The sequence below is a fragment of the Clinocottus analis genome, unplaced genomic scaffold (genome assembly GCF_023055335.1).
Source record: "Clinocottus analis isolate CAN_PGR_092001 unplaced genomic scaffold, fCliAna1.0.p SCAF_18, whole genome shotgun sequence".
In the NCBI taxonomy this organism is placed as follows: Eukaryota; Metazoa; Chordata; class Actinopteri; order Perciformes; family Cottidae; genus Clinocottus; species Clinocottus analis.
In genome coordinates this window covers 14,845,741-14,865,562 of record NW_027175909.1, presented here as the reverse complement: position 1 = coordinate 14,865,562, position 19,822 = coordinate 14,845,741, and the positions used below count along the sequence as shown (strand labels likewise).

Here is a 19,822-nt window from a genome sequence, read left to right as displayed (position 1 = left end):
ATTGAATCTGACGTGTGTGTGTGTGTGTGTGTGTGTGTGTGTGTGTGTGTGTGTGTGTGTGTGTGTGTGTGTGAGAGAGAGAGAGTTTGTGTGTTAGCGAGAGTGTGTGTGAGAGAGCGAGAGAAAGTGTGAGAGAGAACGTGTGTGTGTGTGTGTGTGTGTGTGTGTGTGTGTGTGTGTGTGTGTGTGTGTGTGTGTGTGTGTGTGTGTGTGTGTGAGAGAGAAAGTGTGTGAGATAGAGAGAGAGAAAGAGAGAGATGAATAAGGTGAATAGTTGTACTGTGTTCTAAAAAAAAACAAAAAACAGTAAAACCTTCTGGAGCATCTTTTAATTTATTCAGGTATCAAAGTGAAATTATGAAATACTTTAAAACCTCTAAACGTGAGTTCCTCTCTCGCTCTTTTACTGTCGGTCGCTGCATCGACATGCGAGTCGTCTTAAGAAAAGAACATTTAACAGCCATGACTTTGACTTATGGGACCAATTTCTTTCCACCAGCATGAAAAAGTTTACTAAAATATTCCATACAGGCTCCGTTACGCTGTGGTCCTCTCTCTCCTCCTCCTCCTCCTCTTCCTCTTCCTCCTCCTCCTCCTCTTTTCTTCTCTTCTCTCGAGTGTCTTTGCTGCATCCCAGAATCCCTCAGGAGGAACAGCTGACCTTTAACCTCTTGGCCCAGGCGGGAGGCCTCGCTGCATAGCCGGCCTCCTCTGCAGCCACTTGAGTGACGAAAGGAGACGACAGCACGCGGTGCAGCAGCGCCACCTGGTGGAGGAAGAACAGACACCGGTAAGAAAGAGAGAATTGTGGGGCATCGCTTTGATTTAAGGTACTTAAATGTACATATAGTATGTTGTAGTAATGTATAGTAAATATTTTAGTATAGATTGTCGTAAAAAGTCATAGTTTAGAGACTCATAATAAAGTATGTCCTAAAAAATGCTGTTTAAATAAAATGATAGATATCAAACGCACCTGGGAGAAATCATTTTTCTCAGCTTTACTTATAGCAGACTCCGCCATCCAGTTCCTCAGCACATATCTGGGATTTACATCTGCAAGAATATTTTCGCAATCAGACAAACTTGTTCCTGGTAAAAACGTCAATTACACGTTCAAATCAACTCAAATATGCACATTTAGCGGCTTACTTTTCATCCTGTGCTGACGATCCAAATCACTGTCATTTTGTTGTCTGAAAAGAGGAAAACCAACTCTTTTAAACTTTAAGTAGAGCTCGGCGTTGCATTGCTGTTCGTCTTGTTGCTCACCTGACGAGCCGGAGCTGCAACATGCTGAGCCAATCAGAAAAGAGCTTGTGGGATGACAAGTCTTCAAGAGCCCAAAACTAATACAAAAGAAAAAGGATGCATGAAAATCAGACTTTATAATAAACACGCTGTTTCTGCATATAGCTGCAGTAGCATTAGCATTATTGTGCATGTGGTTTACCTGCAAACTAATTGCACTAATTCAATGTTCAGATAGACAAAGATACAAATCTGCAACAGGGAAATATATGTAATGCGTCGTATTTATCACCATTTACTCATCCTACACGTTACAGTTTAAATACACCGCGTGGTACAGACATTAAAGATGCCACAACAGCGTCTAAAAGCTGCTTCGGCTCCACCTGAGTGAAGTTCCTGCTGTGAAGCTGCCGCTCTGAAATGTCGCTGAGCTGCCTGAAGGTCGCGGTGAAGTCCGATCGCGTGTCCTCCATCATCTGACGGGACAGACGCAAAAGAGTTTAGGAGCAACAAATATTTGCCAGTGAGATGAAATGTCTTTAGTAGACTGCGATGAACAGCGTGAATATGTTTATTACAACCATGCAGCTCATTGTCAGTGACTTGCCTTCAGCAGGAAGGCAATGAGGTGACCATCGACTTCCTGTTCACCCACAAGCCCCAACTTAGCTTTGAACAGCTGATGGATCCTGACACACACGCAGGGAGAATAGATGGAATATAATATATAATCTCTCACGGCTTAGATTTAGACAATATAAAAGGACAAATCATCATTTCACAATTGACACGGGCCTCACCTCTTATGGTAAATATCGACATAACCTTTTAAAATGTTTTTCGCCCTGAAAAAAAGACAAGATGACAAGTTAGTCCGAGCAGAAACGTGTGATATTTCAGTTTGACACAATTCAAAGTTATTCATGTTGAAGAGCTCATCACTTTATATTGATGGGAAACACGTCACATGTATGGAAGCCCATTTCCGCCACAAAAAAGTCAATGTTTTTAGTCATAATTATGACTTTATATATTTTTTGTGTGGCAGAAATGGGCTTCCATACACACGTTTGCTTAAAGTTCAATACAAACATGTATCGTGTGGCTCTTACTCGCTCTGCTGCTGCTGCGACAGCACCGGGCCGAGAGCCTCCAGCAGCTTCTGGAGGTTGAACCGTCCCACGTCGGCCTGAGCTCCGATGCCGTATCGGCCCTCGTCGTCAGAAGTGTTGGGCACAAAATCTGCAAAAAAATTAAAAAACGTCTTTGACGTTTGACGAGAACGGGACGTTCAGTTATTTAAAGGAAACGTAGACGTTGTCGTACGCACTGGGGTCGTACGACTCCATGAAGCCGAACGGTCCGTAATCAATGGTGACGGACAGGAGGCTGAAGTTATCCGTGTTGCACACACCTATTGTGGTAAAACACACACATGTATACAGGCATCAGCACATGTTGATACAAACTGTATGATATTATTAATCTATAAAGTTCTCACCGTGTGCGAACCCGACCGACATCCACCGGGCAATCAGGTGTGCGGTTTCGTTGACAACCGTGGAATAAAACACCTAGAAAGTAAATGAAAACACAACCGAACGCAAAACGTCAAACAACGACGTTCCATGAGGAAACAGACGATACGCAACATGCAGAAGGAGCACAGTGACGGCAGCGTGATGTCGCGTGGACAGCTTCATGTACACGTGGGGTCTGAGTGAGCTCCTGGAGTCCTGAACAGGAGGCTTGGAGAGGTTTGCATGTTGGTCAGTGACCCGAGGACAACGGGAGGGATGTGGACATGGACTCTGGGTTATTCTGACCCCGGGACAAGGGTTAGCGTTGGGGAGTCGTACTCTGGTACGCAGGTCAAAATGACAGCGAGAGGCATATATATATATATATATATATATATATATATATATATATAGAGATTCATACATCGACACATATGCGGGTTAGATTGACAAAGGGGAGGGTTTTAAGCGAAATCTTGTATTCATAGGTTTTCATCTCACTCACCAAATATTTATCTGGGTCGTCGGAGTTGATTGAAGAAAAGTGTTCGTCAATCACAAAGGTCAACAGCGTTCTGAAATCAACAGAAGGACAACGTTACGTCACAAGCTGCAGTGTTAATAAAGCAATGAATGAAGGAGCCTGAGATGAAACATCATCACCTCAGGAGGTCAGTCTCTCCACTTTGAGACAAAATCTCTAAAGAGCCGATCCGAAACCACGACTTGGCTAACCTGAGAACGACGGCGCCTGTGAAACATTAAAAGAAGCTTGAGTTGAGAAAATAATTCAAATCTGGGTGTAGGATCGTTTTGTACCTCTCTCCGTCTTCACGTCGCCGTTGTAGAACTGATCCCTCGTCACCGGCTCGTCGCTCACGATCAGACTGAAACAAAGTCATCACATGAGTCACAGACTCAAACGTCTTCCATGACTTCATTTTTCATAACTCGTCTTGAGTAAATATAAAAGTGGGCAGCTCATGTTAATACTGAGTTCTTCAACATGGCATGGAAAGTAGAGGAAACAGTGTTGAGGTCTGGTGAACACTTTTAATAGATGTTTTTATGTCTTCTGCCATCTCAAATGAGGAGATGCGCCAACGTTGTTAAACATTGCTGATTGAACTGCACATGTTCTATGAACCCTGATGAAAAACAAACAGGTCCTGTGATGCATGAACAAGGTCTGAGGCCTGTCCTCAAGTCACCTGGCGGCCCTGCTGGTTGGGACCCCGAGGGCATGCATGGCCTCGCTGCACAGGAACTCCCTCACGGAGGAACGGATCACAGCTCGACCGTCTCCCGACCTGCGTCGAAATGATCAGAGAGTCGGTCTATGCACATATAGCAAATGAAAAACCTTTAACCTTGAAAAGTAATGTGAGGGTGATTGAATGCCAAGCGGATAGAGCTCGGCCGCATGAAAGCCGAGCGCAAATGCACCCAAAAAGTCAAGTTAAATCAGGTTAAATCATATAAATACAATCTGGACACGAGACACATTTAAACTCGAGGTGTGATGGGAGTCCGACATACCTCGAATAAGGCGTCTTCCCAGAGCCTTTGAGCTGCAGTTCCCACACGTCTCCCGCACTGTGGCACATTTTTACACAACGATTAAAGGTCAAAGTGTGAACTCTGATGCACCTTGGATTTACAGGACTTTAAATACACGAGGAACCTAATTGAAAATTGTTTTCACCTGTTGGTGTATTGACCGAGGGAATGAGCTCGCCCGTCCCCCAGCTGACCGGCCCAGTAGCCAAACTGATGATGAAATACGCTCTTCGTCAGTGCATTTCAAAGGCATCAGCTATGATGAGATTGAGTCTCAGATGCACACAGATGTAATCAGTTCCCTTGACTTTGCTCATCCACTTTTGCGAGTACAAGAAACATTTACCTGATGACCTCCATATCTGTGAGCAAAGGGTACTGATCCCGGTAGCAGTCTGCCACCGCTGGCATAGTGCAGGAAATCATCCGACTGGGTCAAGGCCAAATCTATGTCTAAAATCCCCTCGATAACTTCCTGTTAAGACAAATTCAGATGTGATGAATTCTTTACATTTCACTGTGATGCTGTTTATGATGATTATGATGATGTCATTGTAACATCACCTTAGAAGCCGCTGCCAGTCTCAACGGGCCTTTCAGTGGCGTAGGAATGGATTTGGAGAATATGCAGTTCTTCACAGGGCGAGGAAAGTTACCATCAATCACATCGACTGGGAATGCTTCTGCAGAGAGTACAGCAATGGTTGAATTGCAAGATTATGACTGTCAGTAACTGTTTTTTTTATTAACCGAACAAACAAGACATTCTGTACCTAGTAACTTATTACAGGATACTCTGAACTGGTCCAGGTCATGCATTAGTTTTGAAATATTTATGTTCCACCTGGATTTAACCTTTAACCGTCACCTGCCCTGTGACGCACTGGCGACTTGTCCAGGGTGTACCCTGCCTTCGCCCCTTGACAGCTGGGATCGGCTCCAGCGCCCCGCGACCCTAATGAGGATAAGCGGTTAAGATAATGGATGGATGGATGGATGGATTTAAAAGTGTTTGAGGACAGCTGGCTGCCTGACGCCGTACTGTCCTGACTAAAGCAGTCATGGTCTGTGCAGACCTCCAGAACATGTACAGGTGTAAAACTGGATGCTGCTACCAGAGCAAACACTAACACTTTCCAGCTCCACATGTCACAGACACAGCAGCTGCCTCAAAGCTACTGGACTGTAAACACCGATGCAGCTACCCTACCTACGTTGTAACAATTACATTAAGGCATTTCACTCTGAAATATAACGTTTGTGGAGTAGTAGTGTGAGGTTGTTAAAACTCACGCACGAATGACTTTCCTCTGTAAGTGAATTACAATTTCGCGAGCTACTTTCAATGAGAAGATCCGAAGCTCAGCAAACGTTTATCAGTTTTAACGTAATAACTAACAAGAAATAACGACTAAGACTCAATCTTGAATTAGTTTTTTAACAGTAGTGTGTGAACACAAAGACATGTTTATTCGGCATTTACATTTTACCCAGATTATATATCAATAAACTGTTTTTGAACACCCCAGTAAAGTTTGCGAGCTTTCAGCTAGCCAGCTGTTAGCAACCTAGTTACTAACGTTAGCCCCAAATAGTAGCTAGCTAACCTACACTTTTTCGAGCTATTTTTAAGAAGACGTATTTTATATCTTCAGTTCAAAGAGAAAAAAAAGTAGTTTACATCTTCGGCTCTATTTCTGAAAATAAATAAAAAAATACTTTGCAGGAATTCATAAACGTTCGGCAAGCGGTAATGCCATGTCCGGGAATGACGTTACAAGTCACGTATTTCCGGTTCCGCTCAAACATATAACCAGTCTGACGCCCGAATGCTCGGGGAACATGGCGTCCCCGTGGCTGAGGCAGTGCCGGAGGTGGCGTGCGAACTGTACGAGTACGAGTCTATTAGAAACCTTGAGGCACTTTAACGGCCGGTCCGTGCCGCCGTTCTCCACGTCCTCTGTCCGGCGGACGTCGTGGAGCTCCGGGCCGGGGAGCGAGGTGAGTCGGCGGGATTCCTGGGCTCGAGCGCGCCGCCGAGCCCAGGAAGGTCACCGCGGAGCTGTCAGTTAGAACATGAAATGTGGTCGTTGGTCGTTTTCCCGACACCGGGTGTGTTGACGTTACTCCGCTTTTCTGGGACTTTTTCCTACAATGTTTTTTTTAATTTTTTTATTACGCAAGAGAGTCTCTCGTTTTGTAAGTGACACAAATTAACGTGGACTTGTTAACTTCTGGGTTGGTTGTTGGCATGTGCAGAACTTCCTCACATAAAGGTCAAGACCTGCTCCTAATAGTGCATAAATAAATCTACTACCGGCCTTTACTCTGATGGTTGTCTGCTTTACGCCTAACGAGTGTCATCATCCTTTGAGATGTGTTATAACATGAATGAATCCATTTGATTCTGACTCTCACCTGCTACTTCACGCTTGACTTTCACGTAGATATTGTTAGTGTATCCATCACCTGTTTCAGTACGTGTTCAGCTTGTTGTCCTTATTTTAAGCTCTATGTTCTATCCTCATATTGAGTGTTATGTGCAAGAGGTACATTGAGCCATGTGTCCACATACTTGGCCAACAAAGCTTATTCTGATTTCCAACAAAAACCTCTTGTGCAACATTTCCTCCCTAAAAAGATGTATGCAGAATTCAGATTGTATTTATTTGTATTTTGCATCTTGCCATTTCACAGCTAATCACTTCTAGCTCGTTTTAAGTTTGTTCTCCAATGTTTGGGATCATCTGATGACTCTTTTGGTCTTTAAATGATTTAAATGTAGTCTAAAATCCTTTGATATCGCGTCCCTTTGTTGCTTCAGGGGCAGCTATCGGCACAACCTACACAGACGCAGCCAAAAGCTTTTAACTCTACCACATCTCTAGCCGGGTGAGTCGTCGTAACCAAACTATTTACAGCATTGTTTTGCACATAGTTGTGATATGTGTGTATTTGACAGTTGCTGTTTGTCTTTTTCTCCAGACACAATTCGCGGCTGCTGACTCGGACACTACAGTCTTGCCGTTGCAGACAGCATTTACACACGGATGTGAAGCTAAAGGACCCCTTCACACTGGCACAGAAAGATTTAACTAATTTATATGATGACATCAGAAAGGTACCTTTATCACCTGCCTTCGATGTTTACTCTGGATTAAGTATTCCTTTTCTAAGTAACGCAGTGGTGGACATTTACAGGGTAAAGTGCACACAATAGAAAAGCTCAGTCATAAGCATGAGCTGCTGTAGAAACGCAGACGCTGCTGTGGCGCCAGAAGTAGAACAGCTTGTCAAATAATGGACATTTTCAGCCGACATGTTTAAAAAAAAAAAAACAGACCAAGTTTAATAACAGACAACCAGTGAGCCATCCAAGTGTTGTCATCTGAAGATGGAGTGAAATAAAATGCATGTATTTCATTTCCTCCCAGGAGCTATTTGTATCCAAACACGAGCTGAAGTCGCTATGCGACTACTACTTCGATGGCAAGGGCAAAGCCATCCGACCGATGATTGTGGTCCTAATGGCTCGGGCCCTGAACGCTCACAGCAACAGATCTGGGTGAGCTCTGGTCCCTCGCACACATTTCAACAAAATGTTTTTACTGCTGCTGCACCCTATTGTAAAACACATGCAGGAGTTCATGTCATCTCACCTCTGCGGTCCGTCTGTATCCTTCTGCAGAGATCTGCTGCCGGGCCAGAGGACCATCGCCATGATCGCAGAAATGATCCACACTGCCAGCTTGGTGCACGACGACGTCATCGACGGATCGGATCAGCGACGGGGAAAGAGAACCATCAATGGGTTGTGGGGGGAAAAAAAGGTGAGGGAAGTTAAATATACTCTGAACGTTTCCTTTTCATTTCACTTCATTTTTTAAGGATGTAAATATGTTAATCTTTTTTTATCCCTTAGGCCATCTTGGCTGGAGATTTCATCCTGTCAACGGCCTCCATAGCCATGGCTCGTATCGGTGACAACACGGTTGTGAAAGTGATGTCCCAGGTGATGGAGGATCTGGTGCGAGGTACAGCACATTGTTCATGTTACTCAGTCAGTGATGGTCTTTAGTAGTTATATTTATGTTTTCATTTAGGCCATGTCTCATCTGCTAACATGGAAAGTGTAGGGCTTAAATTATATACTGCATCCAGCCACCAGAGGGCGCTCTGGATGATTTATCTTCACCAATAGTTCATTTAAAACCAACCTGTGTCTGTGCTCCAGGTGAGTTCATGCAGCTGGGCTCCAAGGAGAACGAGAACGAGAGATTCAAACACTACCTCGAGAAAACCTTCAAGAAGACGGCGAGTCTCATTGCAAACAGTTGTAAAGCAGTATGTACGTTCTGTTTCACACAAATATCACGGCGCTGCAGAAGAGGCTCTGTTCCTGCACTTTACATGTTTGTCTGTAGGTTGACTGTCTTTCTGTATCGTTCCAGGTTTGCGTTCAGGTAACTTCTGATCCCGACGTTCATGAAATAGCCTACAAGTATGGGGAGAACGTCGGCATTGCATTTCAGGTACAGACTGGAGTTTCTGCTTTTTTTTCCTACTCCTTACAGGCTAAAGAATGTCCACCTGTAGTTTATGAAACTCAAAACCTCATAAAACATAAACAAAATCTGTTTATGTCTTTTAAGTGTATAAGATGATACTATAGGTTAATTTTTTTTGTTTTTCCCCTCTGACTTGTAGCTGGTGGACGATGTCTTGGACTTCACAGCCGGAGCCAGTCACCTGGGGAAGCCGTCAGCCGCCGATCTCAAACTGGGCCTGGCCACCGGGCCGGTCCTGTTTGCGTGTCAGCAGGTGAGAGAGAGAGAGAGAGAGAGAGAGAGAGAGAAAGAGAGAGGGATCGATGTCGCACATTTAAGTTACTGGAACACAAGCACCAAGTGTCGCTGCCCACTGTCGGTTTACGTCAACTTCTTTCCCTCTTTCAGTTTCCTGAGCTGCATGCCATGATCATGAGACGCTTCAGCTCTCAAGGAGACATCGATCGAGCCTGGCAGTACGTCCTCCAGGTGCGACCAACAACACACTGAATGAGAACGTCAATGTGTTGGTTAAATGAAATGTCTCAAAAGCTTCCAGATGAGTTTCTACCTAAACTAGACTTCCTGTATGGGACTTGTTTTTAATTGTAAATGAGGGTGGATGAATATTCAAAGGTTTAGTCAACATTATGTGACCAAAACCTTACCTAAGCTATTAGTTGGAGATGGAGGAAGAGCCTTTTTAACTGCACGTTATTATCATTGACTGATTATTGCACGTTTTTACAGGACAACTTTACTAGAGATTCACAAAACGCTCCTTAAATCAGCTTCATGTTTAGCTGAGAAAGAAGTAGAGCTCTGCCGGTGCAGAGCTTGAACACTCGAGAAGATGAACCCCTCCTCCTCTTCCTCTTCTAGAGCGACGGCGTGCAGCAGACCAAATACCTGGCCCAGCGCTACTGCGACGAAGCCATCAGGCAGATCAGCATGCTGAGGCCGTCGGCCGAGAGAGACGCCCTCATCCGGCTCACAGAGATGGTGCTCACCAGAGACAAGTGAGCCTCCTCCGCCAGGCTGCACTTCAGGCAGCTCACCTGCAGGGGGAGACACAGCAACTCACCTTGAACTCTCACGTTGGCGCCGGCCGGAGTCGGCCGGAAACGTCGCGCTAAAAACCACGAGTTTGGTTCGGATGGACCCCTGGTGCTGGTTTGCTACACATCATATGTATATATATATATATAAATATACATATATATACACGGGGCTTTTAGTGCAAGTCTGTTTATTCAGATTTGCTGACTGATAACTTGGAAAAAGGAAATATTATGAACTTTAAATGAACGGATATTACTGAAAACTGCAATCCATCTCTCACGTACTGTGATTGTCTTATGCTTGAATTTAGTTTCTCACGCGCTGGCGAAAAAATGTCATTTTAAACACAACGGATGATAAACGTCGTCATGGATACGTTTGTTTTTCTCTTCTCCATCCGTCCGCACCTCCGAGGCCAAACAGTCACGCGTTTGTTTTTTTTTGACTTGTGAAATGTTCTCCGGTTACTTATTTATTACAAAGTGCCCAGAAAAAAAAACAACTATCAAGGCCTTAAACATCTTCAAGGACTGTGTGTGATCAAATAAACCTAAAATTATGCTTTTTGTTTATTTACAGCGTCTATTTCTTCTTTTTAATTCCCTCCAAGTGACCACAGCGTGCATGTTGTACATAGAATTGTTTATTATAAAAGACTGTACATTTTCAATCAACATATTATTATATGTACAAATGAAGGGCAGACAGACAGAGTTCAATATTTCTACCCATGAAATTGAGCCGGAGCGTTTTTTAATTGGAGATTTCTAAAGCAAGCGGGCAAAAATATCAAGGCATAAGCTGCAATATCCTGAAATGGTAAAAAAAAGAAGGAATGATGTCATGTTCGAGGGTTCGTTACGAGGGCCGACTGCGATGTTGTCGAGGTGAATGAGTGACAGCTGATCTTACAATATGTACACCTGTGCAGCCCGGAGGGTTTAATGTTTCAGAGGCTGCCGAGGTATTAGAGTTGTTTCTTGGTCGACTGGTACATCTCAATTGTCACATGGCAGTGTGTGTGTGTGTGTTTGTGTGTCAGGCACGACAAATCCAGCTCTAAACATCGCTCTGCCGCCTCACCCCTCTGGATCCCACAGATTAGATGCGGATTAGTAGAAAATAAACAGTGATGTGACGTAATCGTTCCAAAAAAAACAAACTGGAATGTGTTCTCTCGCGTCAAACGGATCCAAATGTGTGAAAAAGTAAACTCCCATTTATGATTCAGGAAGTGTGTGACACCGTGTGAGGGGGCGGGGCTTAATTTACTTCAGAGTCTTTTAAAAAAGTTCAGTGATTTCAACAGTAATAAGAAATTAAAAAGGTGAATACATTTACAACGAAACGGAAGCATAATGGTAATAAACTTAAGATTACATTATCTCTTTAAAATGTTGCATGCTTTTTAGCGCCAGGAGTAAATTGTCTTGATAATACCATATACAGTATTTTAATTTGTAAATAATTTCACGAATGAGCCTCCGTGTGGGATGGACGACTTAATCACTTAATTAGAACTATCATATAAAATCGACATTCACATTACAGAAACCCGAGCGGCTGCGTCTCACTTATGTACAACGGACAGTAGGAGCGGCGTCGACTGGAGGCGTCGCCGCTTTGTTCGCTCCATCGAAACTTAACGTTCACAAAAAAAAAAAAAAACACAAAATAAAAGTCTCGCTAATCGTTATTTGCGTCCAGGCCGCGATGACGTCGTACATCCTTCAGCTGTGTGACCGTCGTCTTTAGAGTCCAAGCGGCGGGAGAAAGGAGCGTGCGGTCCAATTCTTTAGTCTTTTTTGTGGTTGTACATATTCCATAAATGCCCCCGTCCAAACCCGCCCCGTATAACACCAAAAATAAACTAAATAGATATTACTTTTTCATTTTATTTGCAATCGGTAAGGGAAAGAACATTCTGTCATGAAAAAAAAAGATAGAGGAGAAGGAGGGATACAGTTGCGTCTATGCGTCTCGGGAGTCAAAAATGGCGGCGGTCAGTCTCTTCAGTGGATTATGATGTGACTGAATAAATAGACTTTTACTGTTTGCGACCCCTCCCCCCCCTCCTCAGTCGGCGTAGTGCATGATGGACTCCACGTAGTTGCCGGGGAACAGCCCGGTGACGCCGCCGGACACGCCCTCGTACCAGCCGTCGTCGTTCTTCTTGATGACGTAGATGATGGAGCCCTCCATGAAGCTCAGCTCGTCGTCCTTGTCCCTGCTGTAGTCGTAGATGGCCACCACTGAAACGACACCGGGAGGGAGGTTGGTTTAGAAAAAGGAGAGGTGTGTGGGGGGGGTGGAGGGGGGGGGCGAGACGACGAATGTTAAGAGGCTCTAAAGCAGTGGTCCCCCCAACCCGGTACCGGTCCGTTGGCCGCAGAGAAAGAATAAATGGAGAAAAAAAAAAGTTTTATTTTGAAAAAAGACCGGACACATGTTGCGCAATGGTTACCCCAAAAATGAAACTTGAAAAGTCCGTTTCAACTTGGTGTTCTGGATTAAAATCAAGGCAGCACGTCCTTAAGATCGCCAAAAAAACCCTTGCCTCCATTTTCAACATCCTGTCTTTGTGAAGCGGGTTTAAATTGAGCAGTGGACCGGCCTTAAAGGTTTAATTTACGGAGTTAACGGGACATAAAACACACATCACACCGAGACGGAACCGGCTCAGGCTCACACTAATTCGGCGTAATGGTGAGTTTTATCTTTATATTTGCTTCATGCCGGTCGTATCATTTTATTACGTCATATGTATTCAGGGTTCATACACTGTGACCAGTGGATTTTCACGACTTTTAACCAAATTTCCAAGACCAAACATGTTTGAAATATGAGTGTAAACATAAAAAAAGTGATAAAATGTAGTGTTTAAACTAACAAAAAGGATTCAAAGCATACAGTAAACCTTAAACAACACAAACGAATGAGACAATAGTTTGATTCAAAGAATAAACATTCATATAGATGCCTGGATGAACGCCTGCTGACCTTTCTCCACGTAGCTCTTGGGCGCCCACTGGGGGTCTCCGTCGGCGTAGGGGTCGCTGTACTGCACCACGGACGCGTCCTCCTCCTCGTAGTCCACCGGCGGCGGCGGCGGGGGCGGAGGGGAGTCGTCGAACATGGGGATGTCCTCCGGGGGCGGAGGAGGGGGCGGAGTGGGAGTATCTGCAACTGTTGGAGAGAGAGAGATTTTATTTTATTGTCAGATTTTAAAAAAAAAAAGCTCAAGGAGCACCGGGGTCAACATGCGGCGGGAGCTGGTGAGGGCGGCGGCCGAATCATGCAGAATTAATAACACTTTATGAAAGGAAATGTATGTTAGAGTAATAAAAAAGTAATGTAGATGCATTCAGATTAATGTTATTTGACACTAATTCACTTGTTAACAAATATTGTTCCTGATTCTCCCTGAACCGGATATTTGGATGTAATGCGTCTCTTTGTCCAACGAGGGGCGGCAGAGAGTCCACTCGTCTCCGGTTGTGTGTTTTCTCCGGCTCCTTTCCTCATGTGAACATCATCATTCACCTCGGCTCAACCCTGCAGCGCTGCGCTCAGCATATGAATACCACGGTGAGACACAAATCACTAAAAAAAACAGCAGGTGGCTTCTCCGACTGCACACGCTGTATTAAAAAATAAATAAATGATGCAGCTTTATTGCTTCAGAATGTAGTTTAATAGCCGAGGAGATAAATCTGCCTCCAGACAGCAGGGAAGAAGTTACATTCGGCATGATGGCGCTCCTAATGAGACGCTTTCTTGGATGCTTCGTTGCTGCAAAAAAGGACAAGACAAGAGGGAGGAAGATGAACAAGCACAATGCATGCTGGGTGTTCTAGAAATGGGAGTAGTTTGGGCACGGACGAGGAGGGGGAAAGTATGTCTGGGCCTCTTCACTTACTGCTCTCCTGCATCCTGGCCACAAAGCCAGTCAGAGGTATCTGTGGAGTCAGCTGGGGCATGGGGGGAGGAGGAGGAGCGACAGACACTGAAAGCACAGCGGAGAGAGGAAGAAGAGGAGGAGGAGAGAGGAGGAGAGAGAGACAAAGCCCATCAGTGACCGAGAATGTACAGAAGGTGGTGAAAAGTACCTCGACCCCCCCGAGAGAAAACAAACACACTGCAAGAACTGTGAGCGTGAAACAGGACAAAGTGATGTGCAGCAGAGTGAGAGCTCGTGTCGGATTCATTTTATGATTTTTTTAAAATATATATATTTAAATCAACTGCTTGTAGCTTTGGTGACGTCTGTGATGAGTCACGTGGGGCCTGAGTGGAGATCTCTCTCTCAGAGGACGGAGGATAAACCCACGGATTAGGTTTGATTTCTGTCGATCGGACGGCTCGACACCACGAGTCAGAAAAAAACAAAACATGTGGGAGCGGCTGCCGGCCAGAGGGAGGCGCTGTTTGAACAAGCCTCAACCCAAATCCCTGCAAACCCGCTGAACCCTGAAGATCTGAATCAGGGCGGCGAGTCATCAGGATATCTAACAATACGGTTTGAAATGAAGTGGTACAGCAGCTACATCTCCTACAGACTTTAAAAAACAAAAACAAACATTTTCTTTGGTACAGATCTAAAAAAAATCATTTAAAAATGGGAATATTTATGGTAAAAAAAAAAAAAAGATTTCCGCTGATTTTTTTGCACAATCGTTCAGCCCGACTTTAAGTTCTTAGTTTACGTTTAAAAATGAAGAGATCGATTTAAAGTTGGTGAGACTTCGAGCTCTGTGCTTCTGTTGAATGCACATCGAAGGCCGGGGGTCAGACACCAGAGGTCAGGCACCAGAGGTCAGACACTAGAGGTCAGACACCAGAGGTCAGGCACCAGAGGTCAGGAGGCAGAGGTCAGACACTAGAGGTCAGACACCAGAGGTCAGGCACCAGAGGTCAGGAGGCAGAGGTCAGACACTAGAGGTCAGACACTAAAGGTCAGGCACCAGAGGTCAGACACTAAAGGTCAGACACTAAAGGTCAGACACCAGAGGTCAGACACCAGAGGTCAGACACTAGAGGTCAGACACTAGAGGTCAGACACCAGAGGTCAGGCACCAGAGGTCAGGAGGCAGAGGTCAGACACCAGAGGTCAGACACCAGAGGTCAGACACCAGAGGTCAGGCACCAGAGGTCAGACACCAGAGGTCAGACACCAGAGGTCAGACACCAGAGCGACCTTCACACCCGGCAGGAGAAGCTCAATGCTGTCTGCTGTGAGCGAGCGGCGAGCGGCCACATCTGGAGCTGCTGTTGTGATCTGATCTCATCCAGGTGTGAATGCAGAACATACGGTGTGACCACATTCTTACGGGGAGGAGAACAATCCTCCCGCCGGGTTCAAAGATCCCTGAACTGCACTTGTAGCTGGTTTCTCAGAAGCTTTGAAGACTTTGAAAAATCTCCAGACAGATGCAATGTTTCCAGATCCAGATCACGTTATCTCCATCCAAGAGGAAGGTTTTATTTTTAAGAAGTCAAAACTCACATAATAAACGGAGGAAATCCAACGTTTTACAGTTTCCCTGGTGTTCATTATTTAGCACGAGGCTGAACGCTGGGACTTTGGAGAGGCAGACATCGATTGTCTGGTTTTGTATCAGCTGTGAAATCCAAGGACGATGCATTCTTCATGAATATTAAAGACATCCCGGTTAGAGAAGAGGCCGCGACTCAAGAGCAGACTCAGAGAAGTACTTCAGCAAAACAACAAGCATCTTCGCTAAAAGAAATGACTATTTAAAACGCAGCGAGACGGTTTAGTGCTTTAAATATGATTATTTACTGTTGATTCTACCGCATGAGTTGTTTTGATATAGTTTTGTTGTTCAACGCAGTTCCCTTTTACCTAAAATGTACGCTCCAGGTATTTCACCTCGAACAAATAGAGAAGTAAGCTTCATTTATTCATCTGATCGGCCGTTAAGTGGTTTCTCGCTCGTGTGTCGAGCGAGAAACCGAGAAGAGAAAAGGGAACGTTTTAAACCAGGCGAGGCTCGGTGTTGTTTCAGACGTGAGGAAGTCAATAAATCGGATCGATCTTGACCTTCAGACGAGCAGCGACGCACTCGCAAAAGATGAAAGATTGGTCGGCGACTTCAAAAGGTTAGCTCGCTTTTTTTTTTTAGATCGTGACCGCGCATGATCCGGAAGAAAGTGATGTTTTGAAGTGATGTTTTAGTGCTTCGGGGACGCGGCTGAGGGTCTATAAAGCCGGCCGGGACCGGAGACAGAAGGGCCTTACTTGAGTTCTGGCCGTAGCCGGGAGTGCCTCCATTAATATGAGGCTGCTGCTGCTGCTGCTGTTGGAGCTGCTGCTGCTGGAGCTGCTGCTGCTGCTGCAACTGGAGTTGCTGCTGCTGGAGCTGAAGTTGCTGCTGCTGCTGCAAGGAGAACTGGGAAGTGACCGACGGCGCCCGGCGGTAGGTGCCCGTGGCCGAGACCATGGACACGGAGGAGTTGGAGGGGTTGTGCCGCGAGATCTGCCGCGAGATGGTTCCAAACTGGGACATCGGGGCGGGACCCAGACCGGGGCCGGGGGCCACCACTAGAGACACCCACCGAGAGGGAAGAGAGGGAGGGAGAGAGAGGGAGGGTTAGACAGAGAGGGGGAGAGGAGAGAGAAAAATGCACCCAAAACATGAATCAACCAGATGGTAAAAGACAACGTGAGATCATTAAAATGCAGATCCCAGCCCCACACCCCGTGAGAAAAGAGACAATTTAGTGAACAATCTGAGGAAGCAGGGGAGCAAGGGAAGCAACACAGATTGCTGGTTGATAGCACAGTTGCACAGAGATGGTAAAAAAAAAGGAGAATGCAGAAGTCGAAAGAGGTCAACCCAAAAGATCCCGCACCTCGAATCATGACAGAGAATAACCGAATGATCGAGAGGAAGAGATTCGTTTTTTTTGCTCTGCTCGAGTATTTCCTGTTCACATTGCTGGACGACGGGAAGTCCTCTCAGGAGAGGAGAAGGTGGGACGGAGGAAGCGGAGACGCAGAGGAACGGCGGAGCAAACTGACGCTGCATATCGTCTCCGGCAGAAGGGTGAACAGAGCGAGAGCGCGTCGATGTGTTGGAGGGTGAGCAGTGCAGGTTTCAAGTGATCAGTCGAACGCTTGAAATTACCCAGAAGACATTGTTTGTGACATCAGCAGTCACAGAATTGAGTCATTGTTTTGTATTTTATGGATTACTTCTTAAAGATGCACGTTAGGAGATGGGTAGACGTTGTTTCTCGATGGCTCTCAACATGGCGGCCACTTCGTCGCAACCACTAGCTCATTTCAAATGTAGCGATGAGCTAAATCCAGTTGCACCATTAACAGACATGTTTGTTCAGGTCTGCATGCACATCTAAACATGTTTAAATGTGCAGTTGAGTCAGTAGCAGTAGGGAAATAGCCGAACATGTAAGCTAGCTCAATGTTATTCACTTTATTTTAACTCGAGGCTACGTTGGTGCCACAAGCTTCAGATCCAGACAAATCCCAAAAAATATGAAGATGGTTCTTCTGTCAGTCTCAGAAATGATTCAAACTACAATAAACTACATTTCACCTGATGCAGCTTGAACCACGATCACTTTTCTGGTCAAATAAATAAATAAACAGTGACATACCTGTGCAGAAAGAAGTCTCAGAGTCCTTCAGGTAAAGCCTTCACATTCACATTCACGGCCTCAGTTTTAAAGTCATGTTTAAATGATCATCTCGTCTGAACGGCGGTAACCTTGCCAGATATACAGCAGATTGAGGTCAAATTAGTGGAGATTGTGAAGGCAGTTCATAACGTTTGCCAGGCCGTGGGTGATATGAGACTTCTTTATGAGCCAATTAAAGCAGACGAGTGAAGAGTGAAGAGGAAGCACCACCACCACGGAGGATTAAACACATACATAGTATGCAACCCGTTCCCAAAAAGAAGCCCATGAAGTCTGTTCACACTGCAAGCAAGACGACCAGCGGGTCATTTCCTTTAACCGGCATCAGCTGTCAATCACATTTCCAACCTTCCTCATCTCCTAAATATGAATATTTAGTTACTTTGTACTTAGAAAATACAAATCGTTTCAAAGCTTAAAATTCCGGCTTAAAATTTGCATCCCAGCTGCATCCGTTCTTAAAGTTATTTAAAACGATGCACAGCCGAAGCAGCACAGAGATGACCCGCCCCGCCCGCCCGCAGCGTGAACAAACAGTCGAGACGCTTCGTCCACAAGCGCGACGCCTCGAGATCTGTGCGTCTCCACCGCCAGAGGATCACAACGTGCTGATTATCACACCGTCCGGCGACGGGGAGCGGACCTCCGAGGTCGACGTGGCTCACCTATAGGTGGAGGAGGAGGAGGAGGAGGAGCTGGTGGTGGGGGGCCGAGCCCGGCCGTAGGAGGAGGTAGGGGCGGGGGAGGCGGAGGAGCTCCCGGAGGAGCAGACATGGTCGGGACTGAAAGGAGGGGTTTTTTGTTTTGTTTGCATTAGTAACCATTTAAAATCTCTCCTGCACCTCGACGCTGAGACATGACATCACTACTGCTTCACCCGGGGAACCCCTCTGGGCGGTGGGGAATTGGGTGGAGGAGCGCTTCACCAAGGAAAAAAACCTGGACCCACTTTCTTTTGCGGTACGAGTCAAGTGTTTCAGGATGAGGCGCTCCAGAAAAGATGCTCCATAAACCTGAAACATTCTCTTGCTCAGCTCAAATCTTTTGTAGGAGTTTAACGCGTGTGCACGGTGTCTGAGGCGTGTGCACGGTGTCTGAGGCGTGTGCACGGTGTCTAAGGCGAGGAGGAGGGGGGGGGGGGGGGGGCTACGTGCGCCTCGCCGCTCCGCTGTAACGCAGCAGGCCTGCAGCGGCGTGGCCTATTTTACTCAGTGGAAGAGAGACTCAGCTGTGCCGGGGACACAATGGACACGCTTAATCCCCTGTCTGGTAAACACGGGCTTTGTGTGTAGCGTGGACTATCTGCACACGCATGTCACACACACACTCACACACACCGGGTCAAGAGACGCCCGATACTGGAGTATTCCTGGGTAGTAATGGAGGTGAAATGCACTGTGGTGGGACGTGGTGTTGTGCAGCCCGTCTACTATCAAAGTAAACTCTCCCTCAGGTTGGAGGATATTTTGGAGCGTGGGGCGGAGCTCTTCGGTGGGTTATCGGCGCTGTCAATCAATCATGGTGGGTTTAAAACATAATGACAATGCATGAAGCTCGTCGAGGACGATCCCGCCCTCCTTTAAAAACTCCAGCAAGGAGTCTCTGTGTCATGTGCAGCTGGTGAAGCTCACCTGGTCCGGGGTTGGGGATGGAGGGCGTAGGCACGGCTATGGGAATGCCAATACCGCTGCTGCCGCTGTTCTCCCTGCTGCTGCTGCCCCCGCTGCTTCCACTGAGGGAGAGAGAGAGGGTGTTTTACTCAGGGCGAGCTGCTCAGACTGCATAGCAGGCGTCGCTGCAGACGTGTGGACAGACGTGTGCTGCGTCTGTGTCATGTAGATTCATCAGCCTGTAACACTTTCTATCAGCTCGCTCTTCTTCTCTCATGCTGATCGTCGTCTTTTTGGCTTCTGGGAACTGAGCTGCAGACCATTAAATATAGTAGATGATGTTCTTCTTCATGTGATCCACTTTAATAGCTCGATTCAGATCCTCCAATTGGCCCCGAAACACTCACCACACGCGCTGTGGTTGTGTGTGCACACACACACACACACACACACACACACACACACACACACACACACACACACACACACACACACACTGAAAGCATCAAAGACTTCATGTAATGAACTGAAGCCTCAGATGCAGATGTTGCTAACAGATGCAGACCGTCAGTGTTATCAGTGC

General features: G+C 45.9%; 3 protein-coding genes across 10 annotated transcripts in view; 1 reads left to right on the top strand and 2 right to left on the bottom strand.

Annotated features, from left to right (window-relative positions):
• Positions 1 to 581: 581 nt before the first annotated feature.
• Positions 582 to 6,089, bottom strand: LOC137789027 (protein adenylyltransferase SelO-like). The gene is made up of 20 exons (XM_068582275.1): positions 5,341 to 6,089; positions 5,108 to 5,188; positions 4,899 to 5,017; positions 4,681 to 4,809; positions 4,480 to 4,544; positions 4,314 to 4,370; positions 3,986 to 4,084; positions 3,594 to 3,661; positions 3,438 to 3,525; positions 3,280 to 3,349; positions 2,756 to 2,828; positions 2,585 to 2,668; positions 2,367 to 2,496; positions 2,055 to 2,099; positions 1,862 to 1,943; positions 1,638 to 1,730; positions 1,273 to 1,349; positions 1,153 to 1,196; positions 977 to 1,056; positions 582 to 766 (listed from the first exon to the last, which is right to left on the bottom strand). The coding sequence occupies exons 1-20, from the start codon at positions 5,480 to 5,482 to the stop codon at positions 644 to 646; spliced, it is 1,749 nt and encodes a 582-aa protein (XP_068438376.1). The 5' UTR covers positions 5,483 to 6,089; the 3' UTR covers positions 582 to 643.
• Positions 6,090 to 6,142: 53 nt separating this feature from the next.
• Positions 6,143 to 10,515, top strand: pdss1 (prenyl (decaprenyl) diphosphate synthase, subunit 1). Its single transcript, XM_068582272.1, has 11 exons — positions 6,143 to 6,335; positions 7,159 to 7,226; positions 7,320 to 7,455; positions 7,769 to 7,899; positions 8,023 to 8,164; positions 8,257 to 8,368; positions 8,569 to 8,678; positions 8,786 to 8,866; positions 9,042 to 9,155; positions 9,290 to 9,370; positions 9,764 to 10,515. Exons 1-11 carry the CDS (start codon positions 6,177 to 6,179, stop codon positions 9,902 to 9,904), a joined length of 1,275 nt encoding a protein of 424 aa, XP_068438373.1. The 5' UTR covers positions 6,143 to 6,176; the 3' UTR covers positions 9,905 to 10,515.
• Positions 10,516 to 11,818: 1,303 nt separating this feature from the next.
• abi1a (abl-interactor 1a) overlaps positions 11,819 to 19,822 on the bottom strand; it is a 41,868-nt gene continuing 33,864 nt past the window's right edge. For 2 of the 8 annotated variants that reach the window (XM_068582268.1, XM_068582264.1), the window contains 5 exons: positions 19,261 to 19,361; positions 16,206 to 16,508; positions 13,863 to 13,949; positions 12,944 to 13,129; positions 11,819 to 12,195 (listed from right to left, as the gene is read on the bottom strand). In XM_068582268.1, coding sequence (XP_068438369.1) covers positions 12,020 to 12,195; positions 12,944 to 13,129; positions 13,863 to 13,949; positions 16,206 to 16,508; positions 19,261 to 19,361 — 853 coding nt within the window. In that variant the 3' untranslated portion in view covers positions 11,819 to 12,019. Of the gene's footprint in view, positions 12,196 to 12,943; positions 13,130 to 13,862; positions 13,983 to 16,205; positions 16,544 to 18,294; positions 18,412 to 18,642; positions 18,655 to 19,260; positions 19,362 to 19,822 lie in introns of all 8 variants that reach the window. The other 6 variants (XM_068582265.1, XM_068582270.1, XM_068582266.1 and 3 more) reach the window with 4 other exon arrangements.

Bases quoted from the DNA above. Each gene is read 5' to 3' on its own strand.
- pdss1 (XM_068582272.1), top strand. From the start codon at position 6,177: ATGGCGTCCCCGTGGCTGAGGCAGTGCCGGAGGTGGCGTGCGAACTGT. The intron at 8,369-8,568 runs GTACAGCACATT...TCTGTGCTCCAG, and splicing joins GATGGAGGATCTGGTGCGAG to GTGAGTTCATGCAGCTGGGC. The intron at 9,156-9,289 runs GTGAGAGAGAGA...TCCCTCTTTCAG, and splicing joins TCCTGTTTGCGTGTCAGCAG to TTTCCTGAGCTGCATGCCAT.
- LOC137789027 (XM_068582275.1), bottom strand. From the start codon at position 5,482: ATGTGGAGCTGGAAAGTGTTAGTGTTTGCTCTGGTAGCAGCATCCAGT. The intron at 3,526-3,593 runs GTACAAAACGAT...AATGTTTCACAG, and splicing joins CGACGTGAAGACGGAGAGAG to GCGCCGTCGTTCTCAGGTTA. The intron at 3,350-3,437 runs GTGATGATGTTT...TGTTGATTTCAG, and splicing joins GGAGAGACTGACCTCCTGAG to AACGCTGTTGACCTTTGTGA.